Raw genomic sequence first — 12,870 nt, forward strand, 5'->3', positions numbered from 1 at the left:
AACCAGAAACCAGCTAAATTGTAACAAATCTTCCCATTCAGTATTGCTCAGTTACCACAGAGTGACAGAACTGCACCATTGGTTATTGAAGAAGCAACTGGTAGGAATTTTTAAATTACACATAGATTTCTTGCTTACAAAATAAAAACAACCACTCCCCCCACCCCGGTTTGCATGTTTGTTAATGATGAGAATATTAATTCAGAACCCTTACCCAGCAGAGAAGCTAGAATCGGTCCACAGACTGGATCAGACATTAGGGCTTGCTTTTCATAGTATTTGCTGAAAGGAATAAAATGATAAAGTATTTATATCTGAGAAATTCAAGCAGTGTTGCATACAAGAGAGAAAGGCCTAGAAATAAACTGGAGACCATGTCCAGTGGAACAGACATTGTGAGCATCTAATGATACCAATGGCAAGACCACAACAAATGGCATGGAACGAGCAAACTGCATGGACATGTAATTGTACCGGAGACAGTTCATTGGCTGCAGAAAGAAAACAGTTAAGCTAGTTGATTGGAACATTCAGTCAAGCAGCTCAGAATCAGGGCTGAAGAGTGCTCCCCTTGGCTCAATATTCAATTAAATAAAACTTTTTAAACTTATCTATAGTATCATGACCTTGTTGGGAAGTGAGGGGGGGGGGGGGCGGGAAGGAGCATATTTAAGAATAGCTGGTTTGACAACAGTCAACAAATTTTTCAAACTGTCCAATGAAACAGGCACGAGGATTCAATTAGTACATGTAACTGGCTCAATACCATCCTTAAGTAGGTCAATACTGGAGTGCCCTACCTAGTATATCATTTCTGACACAGGTTTTGTGGGCACTATCCAACAAAGGTAATGCAATAGACATTCTAAGCTAAAATGTTCAAAATCATAAGTAAATGAGGTGAAGAATAACAGCATAGATGGAAATGACTGGCTGGCCACACACTGAAATCCAAATCTCTGCATTATAAACTTTAATGGTTTACTGTATTGGGTCATGGCATCAAGGATGTAGGTTTGTGGTTTCAAATTCAACCCCAGATTCTTGTTCGTTGCTCAAAGTAAAGATACCCATGTTCATTACCTGAAGTGTTTGATAGGGTTCGAGTTGAAACACAGGTGATTTGTAGAGGCTGAACAAGTTCTACCTCAAGTAGGATATAAGACCACAGTTGATTGCATGATTTACTATCTTGAGACTCCCTCTCATTACATTCTCTCCCTCTGTCTCGAGGGTGCTTGCTTATGAGAGATGTGCAATGTTTTTCAGTTGGCCATTCTAGGTACAGCCAATCCTGCATGAGCTTCATCCAGGAATTGGAGTCAATATTAAAATTCTAAAGTTAAGTCTTTTGAGTTATTGTGGAGCTTCTTTTAATTTCCATGTCCCTCAGTTTCAAGCTCTCTTCAAGTTTCACTTTGGTTTTTGCTCTAGCAAGTGTCAGGCATGCTGACCACAATTCACTTGGGACAGTCTCAGTATGGTGTAGGTGCTTGGTGCACCAGCTCAGGTGAACACCTCAGTGGCTATCCTGTCACCTGATGTTCAGAAGCTTCCAGAAGTAGATTAATTCAAAATGATTCGGTTTGTTGGCAAGATGCTGGTATGCTGTTCAAACCTGACATATATACAGTAGAGGTAAAAACAATGACTGCAAATGCTGGAAACCAGATTCTGGATTAGTGGTGCTGGAAGAGCACAGCAATTCAGGCAGCATCCAAGTAGCTTCGAAATCGACGTTTCGGGCAAAAGCCCTTCATCAGGAAGCCCTTCACATTCCTGATGAAGGGCTTTTGCCCGAAACGTCGATTTCGAAGCTACTTGGATGCTGCCTGAACTGCTGTGCTCTTCCAGCATCACTAATCCAGAATATATACAGTAGAGTGGACAGAATTATGGCACTCAAATCAGTTTGGTAGGCAGATCCCCTCCTCTCCAACTCCCAAACCAACGTTAGAATTCTGAAGGCTACACTCATTTTGACAATTCTTCTATGTGTTGCATAAACAATGTAAGCAGCTTGAGCGAATCAGCTGCCAAGTATACTTATGCACGGTTTCCAGGTTCTGGTCATCAACTGGAAACTTGGGCTTCAGGCAGGACTCTCCTGGAACAACTGCTACATTATTTCCATTTTCTTTATGCTTCTTAAAATCAATGTTCTGCATGGATGAGACATCAGGTCCTGTCACATTTGCTTGTCCAGCTCTGAACCAGCAGATATGGACATTGGAAAACAGAAAATCACCAAGAATGTCTTTGGAGAAGTCATATTTTTCCTGGAACCCTCTTGGATTGGGCAGTAAAACTAGATTTGGATTTGAATGCCAGGATCCCCACCATCTAAGGCATTGATAAAAATAAACAAAAGCGTGTGAAGAGTGTTAAAGATCTTGGTCAGGTTAACAAACACCATTCACATCAGTGATCCTTCAGTCGTTTCTGAAACCACATTGATTCTGTGGCAGCTGATCCTGGCCAAGATGTTGGACTACATGGTTCAGAAGGATTCTGCTGAAAATTTCAGTGATGGATGGTAGTGATATTCTTCTGATTCTCACAAGATTAGACTAAGTGGAAGCATCTTTGTAGGATGGGCTCCTTGTTCCCAAATAGACAAAGTGGTCACTGAGTTTCTTAACTTGGCACTGATCTCCAGCCATTTTTTCCACATGCAATCCAGCTGTGTTGTGAAGAGGGAGAGACTAGGCACATTACTTGGGCAACTAATCCAAATTGCTTGATCCATCTTTCCAAGGCTGGTACCACCAGTATTGGTGAGTAACTGGAGCAGCTAGTTGGCTAGTCTAATGACCTGGGACACAGTGGGAAGGAGTCAACCCAAGATGGGCACAAAAGAAGCAAGAAAGATCAAAATGACTGCAGGTTATTAGCACATAATTTGGTCAGTCTCAACCTTCAGGCACAAAAGAAATCCTGTGCTGGATGATTGTGTATGGTGGCCTGACTGGGCTATCAATCTTTACAAACAGATCACACGGGATAAATGACCTTTCTTGCACCCTTATGGAAAAGGGAGAAATATTACAAAAGAAACCTGGTGGGATGAGATGGAGATGGTCAAATATATTTCTGCAAGAACTGTCTGGGAACTAGGCTAGAATTACATTGTTTTGAGAACAGATGGCAGGCTAACATGAAGTAGTGCAGAGGTCACCATCAAGGTCCCACCTTCTCAACCTCATCCCTTGCCTGAGCTGTGGTGACCCTCAGGTTAAACCAATCATCTCGCTCTATGAGAAGGCTGTTCTTTGATCCTCTGGAACCATAGCAACTTTATTTTTACTTCTTGTAGATAGATAAGTATTAATGGAAAAAAATGTATTTGACTCATCAAATCAGAATCACAAAAATACCAAATTTTTCTCTCAATTTATGCTTGTGTTCTCAAGAATTTTTGAGGGTGAAGCTGGGGGATGGGGAAGAATTAGGGTTCATGTCCAGCTCTATCCACATGCTGGCTTCCTGATCTTATTTGCGCTTTTGCAAGGAGGCATCAAGGTAAACACAAGGTTTTCCCAATGGGAGGCAGGGAATATCAACGCACATACAACTCATGCCACTCTTCAAATCCACCCCCAGGCTTACCACAGATGGTGAAAGGTGTGGAATACCCATCACAAAAACACAACACAAAATGAATAGGTTTTCACCTAACATGGGTAAAGAGGCCCAAAGCCGATCTACAAATACAAAAATCAATTCACACACTTATAAACAAAGAAACATTTTATCAATATTTCGGACCAATCCAGTTAACTTTTGGCAAGTTTACTTTTTAAAAACGTTTTACCTTCAGAAAATGCTTTTCTTTTAATTAAATCCAGTTCTTTTGTCTTTAACACTCTCAAAAATGCAATAATTTGGTGATGATTCAACATGGACGAATGTGGAACCTTGACTAGAGAATGAAAGGTTTCTCTGGATATTTGGAGATTCCACCTCCTATTTAGACTATATAGATTATGACTTCAGCCTATAAAAATAAGGATGGCACGCAGCATTGTGGATAGCACTGCTGCCTCACAGCGCCAGGGAGTGGGTCAATCCCAGCCTTGGGTGACCGTCTATGTGAAGCTTGGATGTTCTCCCGTATCTGCATGGGTTTGGTCTGGGTGCTCTAGTTTTCTTCCATAGTCCAAAGATGTGTAGGTTAGGTGAGTTAGCCATGGGGAAAATGTTGTTACGGGAACAGGATGGGACAGTGGGTCTGGTTGGAATGCTCTTCAGAGAGTTGGTGCAAATGATCCGGGAAGTAACATAACCTTGAAATTAATTGCTGACATCACAACCTACCCACTTCCAATACCCTCACAACCTTTTAGTCTGAAGCTAAATGCATGAAATGCATGGTTAATCAAAGCCAGTTAGCAATTTAATCTGATGGATCAGGAATATTGTGTTTGCAAAAATCAGTTAACACTTAATTAAACTTTAGCTGGCTGATGCAAAGAAAATCAATGCTCAATTCTCATGAAAATTTGTGAGACTAATCACAATTTCATTTGTATCTAATCAAATTTAATTATCAAATCTTATGTATAGTGAGGTTCAAAAAATATTCAAACAGTTTTAAAAGACTCAAAAGGTGAATAAATGCGACTGATGCACAGTTTTAAGGTGAAAATATTCCTGTGGCTGAATGGCCTCCTCCTGTTCCCAAACTAACACTGTTTCAGGGACAAGATTTTCTGCATCAGCTTCACTGTGATGGTTAGAACAATAGTCACTCTGAAATGAACAAATACGTTGAACACCTTGCTATGGACCAGGCCAGACTCACTCAAAACATTTCAAGAAAGTAGCCCACACCAGAACTTTGCTAGTTGTTTTAAGCAGGTATAAAGTGGACATTCTAGGAGAGATGCAGCTGGTCCAACCATTTAGGTTTAAACTAACTATAATTTATTTACAAGATCATCGAACAAAACACAAACAAATGAGAACAGAATATCAAATAACTCAACCTACCCAAAAACCCAACAGACTATCCCCACTTAATGATGCTGTTTCAAATACTTACAACAATCTCCATAAATACTTCCTTGGCACAAAAGGAAAAAATCAAACACAGGGTCTTACAGGAGAGAGAGAGAGAGAGAGAGAGAGAGAGAGCTAGCAGCATGGAACACCTCCTTCAAGGTAGCTGTTTCTTGGACCAGCAACCTTAAACTGAACTGACTGCTTTCAGTGTATAGTCAGACTGCTAAAACACCAACCAAACCAGAGAAAAGCTGAGCTGGGAGAACTAGCCACTCCCCTTTCATAGTACAATTTTTTTTTAAAAAAACTTGGAAGCATTTTGCCTGAGGCTATAATCAAATTGGCCCTAAAACCCATCCAAGCCAGACATTTTGGAATCGCTACTTTTACTACTGAAAAAAAAAGCCAAGGACAGCATAACCTTGTTAAAGGAGTAGCATCATCCCACCTGCCCCCTTTAAAAAAAAACCATCAAAATTTAAAGTCAGCATAATTTTAAAACCCCTTAATCTTAAACGGTTAGTACTCTATAACACACATGTACATTACATTGACTACAGTCATACAAACATGCACTGCTCTATTTCATTTCAATCTGTTTTACTGCTGCCACCAAATGCATCCATTTCTCTTTCAAGTCTTGACAATGCATCGACTATCATGTTTTCCTGTCCTGCTACACGTACACTTTCAAATTGAATGGCTGTAACTAGCTCCATCTAAAGAGTCTGGCATTTTTGCCCTTAAATTTCTCCACAAATGTCAATGGGTTATGATCAGTGTGAATGATTGTCTCAGATACATTACTGGTAACATAAAGCTCAAAGTCTCTGTCTCTACTATCAAATATTTCTGCTGATGAATGTTCAACTTCCCTGAGAAATACCCAGGTGGTCTTTCTATCTTCTCGTCATCTTCCTGTAAGAGCACAGCACTGACAGCCACATCACTCGCATCAATAGCCACCTTGAATGGCTTGGTGTAATTAGGTGTGGCTAATACCAGGGCAGTGGTTAACACACAGTTTTCAGGCTGTCAAATGCCTTCTGACAGTCCACTGAAACTTCTTGCCTTTTGTTAGCAATTCAGTGAGTGGAGCAGCCACACTGCTAAAATTTGGTATGAATTTTTGATAAAACCCATTCAATCGCAGGAATCATAGTACTGCTCTTTTTGTCGATGGTATGGGAAACTCCCCAGTTACCTTCATTTTTGCACGCTGTGGGGCCACTTGTCCATGTCCAATCAATCACATAGCCCACAATGGTGACTTGGGCTTTGGCAAATTCACTCTTAGCCAGGTTTATCATCAAGCCAGCCTTCCAAAGTCCATCAAACAAGTCTGATAAATGCTGCAAATGTTCCTTCCATGTGTGACGAAAAGTCACCAAGTCATCAATAGATACAACACAATTGGGTAATCCAGAGATGACCCATTGGCTGGCGCATTGTTCATGTCAAATGACATGACTTTAAACTGATACAGTCCATTCGGCATTACGAAAACAGAAATTCCCTTCACTCTTTGGGACAAAAGGTACCCTCTGAGCAAGTCCAACTTAGAAATATAAGTTGCCAGTCCCACTTTGCTAATGCAGTCTTCCAAACAAGGAATTGGATATGCATCAGTCTTGCATTATCTTGTAACTGCATTGACTTTGCGATAGTCCACACGTAACCATTGGGTATTGGTACCATTACTATGGGTGAGCTCCAGTCACTGTAACTTACTGATTATTACATATATGATTTGGATGCGAGCATAAGAGGTACAGTTAGTAAGTTTGCAGATGACACCGAAAGTGGACAGCGAAGAGGGTTACCTCAGATTTACAACAGAATTTGCACCAGATTGGCCAAAGGGCTAAGAAGTGGCAGATGGAGCTTAATTCAGATAAATGCAAGCTGCTGCATTTTGGAAAAGCAAATCTTAGCAGGATTTATACACTTAATGGTAAGGTCCTGGGGAGTGTTGCTGAACAAAGAGACCTTGGAGTGCAGATTCATAGCTCCTTGAAAGTGGAGTGACAGGTAGATAGGATAGTGAAGAAGGTGTTTGATATGCTTTCCTTTATTGGTCAGAGTATTGAGTACAGGAGTTGGGAGGTCATGTTGCGGCTGTATAGGACATTGGTTTGGTCACTGTTGGAATATTGCATGCAATTCTGGTCTCCTTCATAATAGAAAGAGGTTGTGAAACTTGAAAGGATTCAAAAAATATTTACAAGGATGTTGCCAGGGTTGGAGGACTTGAGCTACAGGGAGAGGCTGAACAGGATGGGGCTGTTTTCCCCTGAAGCTTCGGAGGCTGAGGGATGACCTAATAGAGGTTTACAAAATTATGAGGGGCATGGATAGGATAAATAGACAAAGTCTTTTCCCTGGGGTCAGGGAGTCCAGAACTAGAGGGCATAGGTTTAGGGTGAGAGGGGAAAGATATAAAAGACACCCAAGGGGCAACTTTTTCACGCAGAGGGTGGTACATGTATGGAATGAGCTGCCAGAGGATGTGGTGGAGGCTGGTACAATTGCAACATTTAAGAGGCATTTGGATGGGTATATGAATAGGAAGGGTTTGGAGGGATATGGGCCGGGTGCTGGCAGGTGAGTCTAGATTGGGTTGGGATATCTGGTCAGCATGGATAGGTTGGACTGAAGGGTCTGTTTCAATGCTGTACATCTCTATGACTCTATATCACCTTGAAGCATGCGTTCAATCTCCTTTTTGAATCTGTGCCAACTTTAGTGGGTTATGCCTATAAGGATGTTGCTTAATTGGAACAGCATCTCCTATATCTACAACATGGATAATTAGGTTAACACCTCCCAACTTATTTCCACATATCTCCTCATGTGATAGTAATAACTCCTTTAGATCATTTTGATTTTCCTCTGGAAGGTAACTTTATAATTTATCCCATTTTTTGGCAACTTCCTCATTGTCCAATTTAATTTGAGGAATGTCCAGTTCAGAATCCTATGAACTTAGTTCTTCACTCTGTGTTGTAACTAGTGATACATTCTCCTTTTGCTTTCTTTCCCTGTCAAACTACCTTTTGAGCATACTCACTTGACACAGATTTCTTTCTGTCTGGAGTCCTTATCAAATAGCTCACCTCACTCAATTTCTTTTCAACTTGATAAGGTCCACTAAACCTTGTTTTTAAAGATTCACCTCTCACTGGAACTAACACTAACATAAGCCCCGATAGCAAAATTGAGAGTTTTTGCTTTCTTGTTGCTTCCTATTTCATTGTATGCTGTGATACCTATAAATGCTACCTAGCCAACTCACTTGCTCTATTTAATTGTTTTTGAAAATGTGACACATAGTCTAAATACATGGTCTCTGAATTCTGACTCACCAATTTCTCCTTAATCAATTTCCTCTCACTTCATGGCCAAAAACTAATTCAAATGGACTGAATTTGGTTGATTCATTTGGTGCATCACTAATCACAAAAAGTACAAACTAATCACCTGGAATATCTTGACTATAAGCCCTCATCATGGTCTTTAACGTCTGATGTCACCTTTCTAGCACTCTCTGTGACTTGAACTGTTTTATTCCTAAACTGTCCATAACTTCCTTGAATAATTTTGATGTAAAGTTTGACCTTTGATCTGATTGTATCTCTGTGGGTAGTCCTTACCTAGTGAAACATTTGAGTAACTCCTCTACAATCCTTTGAGTTGTGATATTGTGTAATGGAACAATCTCTGGAAGTCTAGTGGACACATCCATCATTGTTAACAAATACTGATTCCCATTTTTTATTTTAGGTAGAGGTCCCATGCAATCAATTCAGACGTTTTGCAAAAGGTTCCTCAATTGCAGGAATAGGCATTAAAGGTGTGGGCTTTAGTATTGCCTGTGGTTTTCGAATTACTTGACACACACGTCAAGTGTAGATCACACGCTACTTGCAACATCTCCTTTTTATAACCCACTTCTGCCCATTTCTCATCTGCCTGATGATATGATGATCTCCATTTTCTCATTAAGACATCATTTTAAAAATAATAGCATTCAGGGATACATTCAGATTTTTTAAATGTGTTTTAAATTTTAATCTTTCTGCTGTAACTCAGTTAATTTATCTGAACTAAATATGTCTTGCTGTGTCATCTGAGAGTTCCTGGTTTGTGTCAACCATCTGATCAAACAGGGTCTCTGCTAATCCACTTCAACTTTCTTATCTGTACTCTTTGATCTCTCCTGTTTCAACTGGTGACTTTGTGACCTCATTACCACACAGTCAGGAAAAATCCCAGGACATGTGGCCTGCAATAGTTCATTTGTTGGAGTTTCCACTGGCCTTTCAACTACAGTCAGCAGCACACCTATCCGTGAACCAACTATATCATTAGCAAGGACAAATTGTATTCCTGGAGCTGAGAGTTTGTTCACTACTCCCACCATGACTTCTCCACTCTTCTCTGGACACTTTAACCTTGCTTTACATTACTGAGCACTTCTTGTCTCACCGTGAATTCCCGTTACTAATACTATTTCTACCAATAGTCCTTCAGAGGTGCATATCTCCTCATCTTTCAACATCACAGATTGAGAGGATCCCATATCTCATAATATTGTAACCGCTTTACCTGCTGCTCCTAGCCTATGTGAGTAATGTTTACCCTCACAGGTATATGGTTTAAAGAACCTCTGACCAGATTGGACATTCTGGTGCAGCTTTCTAGCCTCCACTGTACTTTCTATTACCACTCCAACAAAATTCACTGGCTTATCTTGTTTTCCTACATCTGGTTTCCCAATGCTTTTCCTAACCCACCAACACTGATTTCATGTGGCCTACTTTATTGCCATGAAAACACCAGAGCTTTTTAACTTCTCTCTGCCTTTCAAGGGTTTCCTTTTTACCCTGTGGTAAGTTATCCTTATGATCTTCACCAAGATGTACCTTTCCCTTTCCACTTGAGGATTCCTCTTTTCCCCCAATTCCTATACCTTATGGGATTGAAATTGACTTTGGAAGCTAAACTTAGATTTGTGGGCCAACTCATAGCCACCAGCCATTTCAGCTGCTAAGCTTGCCATCTTAATTCTTTGCCCTTCCACACGAGGTCTCACTAATTCAGGAAATGAATTTTTTTAACTCCTCCAAAATAATTGTCTCTAAGAGTGTCATAGGTTCGCCCTATTTTTAATGCCCTTATCTACCTATCAAAATTATTTTGTTTGATCTTTTCAAACTCAATGTAGGTTTGACCAGGGTCCCTTCTTAGATTCTGTAAGCTTCTGGCACAAGCTTGTAAGCACTTAAGATGGCTTTCTTCACCTCCTCATATGCCGCAGATACCTTCTCTGATAGTGATGTGAATACCTCATGAGCTAACAAGTATTGCTTGGATCAACAAAATCCACATGGTCACTAGCCACTTTTTTGAAATGAGCTGAAAAAGGCTTCCAAATCCATCTCAAATTTAGGCAATGCTTGAATATATTTAAACAGTTGCTCCCCAGGCTTTTGGCTACCATGGGTTTGCTCATCCTCACTGAGCTTACCTTCAGCCTTCACCTCCATAAATATAAGCTGAATTTGCAGTCTAAGTGTAAATTCTGAAGTTCAACCTCTTTTTCTTTCCCCTTTCCTCTCTTCTGTTTTTAATCATAATTCAAATTGTTTCATTTGTTGCCCTTTCTTTTGCCTCTAACTCAAGCTGCTTCATTTTCAACAGAGAGAGAGAGAAAGAGAACGAGAGAGAGAGAGAAAGAGAACGAGAGAGAGAGAGAGAACGAGAGAGAGAGAGAGAGAGAAAACGAGAGAGAGAGAGAGAAAACGAGAGAGAGAGAGAGAGAGAGAGAGAGAATGAGAGAGAGAGAGAGAGAGAGAGAGAGAGAGAACGAGAGAGAGAACGAGAGAGAACGAGAGAGAGAGAGAGAGAACACGAGAACGAACCCAAGGCAGCATCACCTTGTTAAAAGAGCAGCATCATCACAACCTGCACTTTTACTGCATGCTGCCCGTCGGAACCTTACCTGGAGTTATCAACAATGTATTGAACGATTTTATCCAAGACCTTCTCAAACAAGGCTGTGCGCACCCAGATGTGTTTGATAGCTTGAGGTGTAAGAATTGGGCTTTTGGATATTGATCCCTGCCTCTTTAGAGGCTCCTGTCCATTTGACTGGGTTTTCCTGCCAATACATATGCATGTGTAAGACTTTGAAAGGAATCATTCAGTATATTTACTAAAAACAAATTGCTCTGAGTATTACTACACATTTTGAATATATTACAATGTGTGGGGGGCTTAGGTACATATGTAGATCAGTCAAAACTGCATCCTATTTATGTGAAGCTAATCTTATACAATGATCTTGCTCTTGATAGGAGTACCTCATTTCAAATCTTATAGTTTGTCAACATTTGTCACTTATTTATTTAGCAAATGTACATTCCTGAAGCCAAGTGATAGTTTCATCCTCTATCCCTCCCACAACTCCCACACTCCCCACCCCCCCAACCACCACCACTCTTATTTGCTGTGATTAATGCGATTAGTCCACCACTTACTCTGTCGAGGGAACATTCCTCAGTAATGTAAAACATCGTATGCTGTAAGTGCATGAGGAATTTGTACTGATGGTCTCTGAGCTGGATGTTGGTTCTATCTATTTAACAAGGAGCACTCTCACCATGATAATTTAAAACCCACCATTTGATAAGTGCAGTTAGCCATAATGTTTCTACTCTGACACATTGACAGATTCAAACTCTTTTTATGGGGAAGTGAGTCCGACAAACCAGAAATACCTGGTGTACCCAATCCCCAATGTAAGTGATTAACCATTCTCAGTTGGGTTTGATTAACCATTCTCAGTTGGGTTAGAAGTAAGCAAGTTATAATTTGAGGTTTGTGGTTATGGTTGATGTAAGAAGAATTCCAAGGTATAACAGAACAATTAGAAAGGCTAATGGAATAATTGTCTTTACAATGCAAATTAGACTATAAAGGGGAGGAAATTTTCCTACAGCTTTACAACTATACATTGGTAATACTATGTATAGTCCAAGGCATTGTAACTCAAGAAATTGCATTGGCCTTGGCTGGAGTGTAGCACAAATTCACCAGAATGTTACCAGAGCTATAAGGAGTGGATTGAAGGGCAAGATTACAAAAACTGAGCTTGAAATGTTTGGAACGCAGAAAGCAAAAAGGGTGACTTAACTGGAGTTTTAAGATTTTGCAGTGAACTAATGGAAGACAAATGTTCCATTTGTGTGGGACCCTATAGGACATGGGAGATAACCTTCAAATTAGAGCTAAACCCTTCTAGAAAAAGATTAGGAAGATCAGCTTCATGTAAAGGGTGACAGAGGCATGGAACTTGCTCCCTAAAATTCAGTAAGTGCAAGCTCAATGAATAATTTTCAGTGTGCTATTAATAGGTTTTTGCTAGACAAGTGTATAAAAGGATATGAAACTAAAGCAGGTGGATGGAGTTAATAAACAGATCTCATTGAATGGTGGAACAGGCTTGAGGGGCTGAATGGTCTAGTCCTGTTCTTATGTTCTATTCCTTATTGCTGACAAGTGTTTCCTGATGGACATTGTATGTGTGGACTTCACATGCAAGCAGGGACAAGTCCTGCTGAGATGTTCTCCGTGGGGAGCGATGGACAGACAGTGGTTACTGTCTATGCTTACACAAAGATTCATGTGGAATTAATGAGTCATACTTTAACATTTTTGCTTTGATAAGAGCAAAAATTAAAACGCTTATTCCATCCAGCTATATTATGAGAATTATGCAATATACTGACCAATATCATAAAACTGAACAAAAATATTCCAGAACAACAATCTAATGTTTAATATTTAAAACTTAAACTGATT

The 12,870-nt window shown here is 40.1% G+C and overlaps 1 protein-coding gene across 2 annotated transcripts in view; it reads right to left on the reverse strand.

Moving 5' to 3' along the window:
• The window catches only part of sgsm2 (small G protein signaling modulator 2), a 217,866-nt gene that overhangs the window by 58,757 nt on the left and 146,239 nt on the right, over positions 1–12,870 (reverse strand). For both annotated transcript variants that reach the window (XM_072589864.1, XM_072589862.1), the window contains exons 4-5: positions 11,009–11,167; positions 215–282 (exon numbers count right to left, since the gene is read on the reverse strand). In XM_072589864.1, coding sequence (XP_072445965.1) covers positions 215–282; positions 11,009–11,167 — 227 coding nt within the window. The remainder of the gene's footprint in view (positions 1–214; positions 283–11,008; positions 11,168–12,870) is intronic.

The sequence above is a fragment of the Chiloscyllium punctatum genome, chromosome 19, assembly GCF_047496795.1.
Source record: "Chiloscyllium punctatum isolate Juve2018m chromosome 19, sChiPun1.3, whole genome shotgun sequence".
NCBI lineage: Eukaryota > Metazoa > Chordata > Chondrichthyes > Orectolobiformes > Hemiscylliidae > Chiloscyllium > Chiloscyllium punctatum.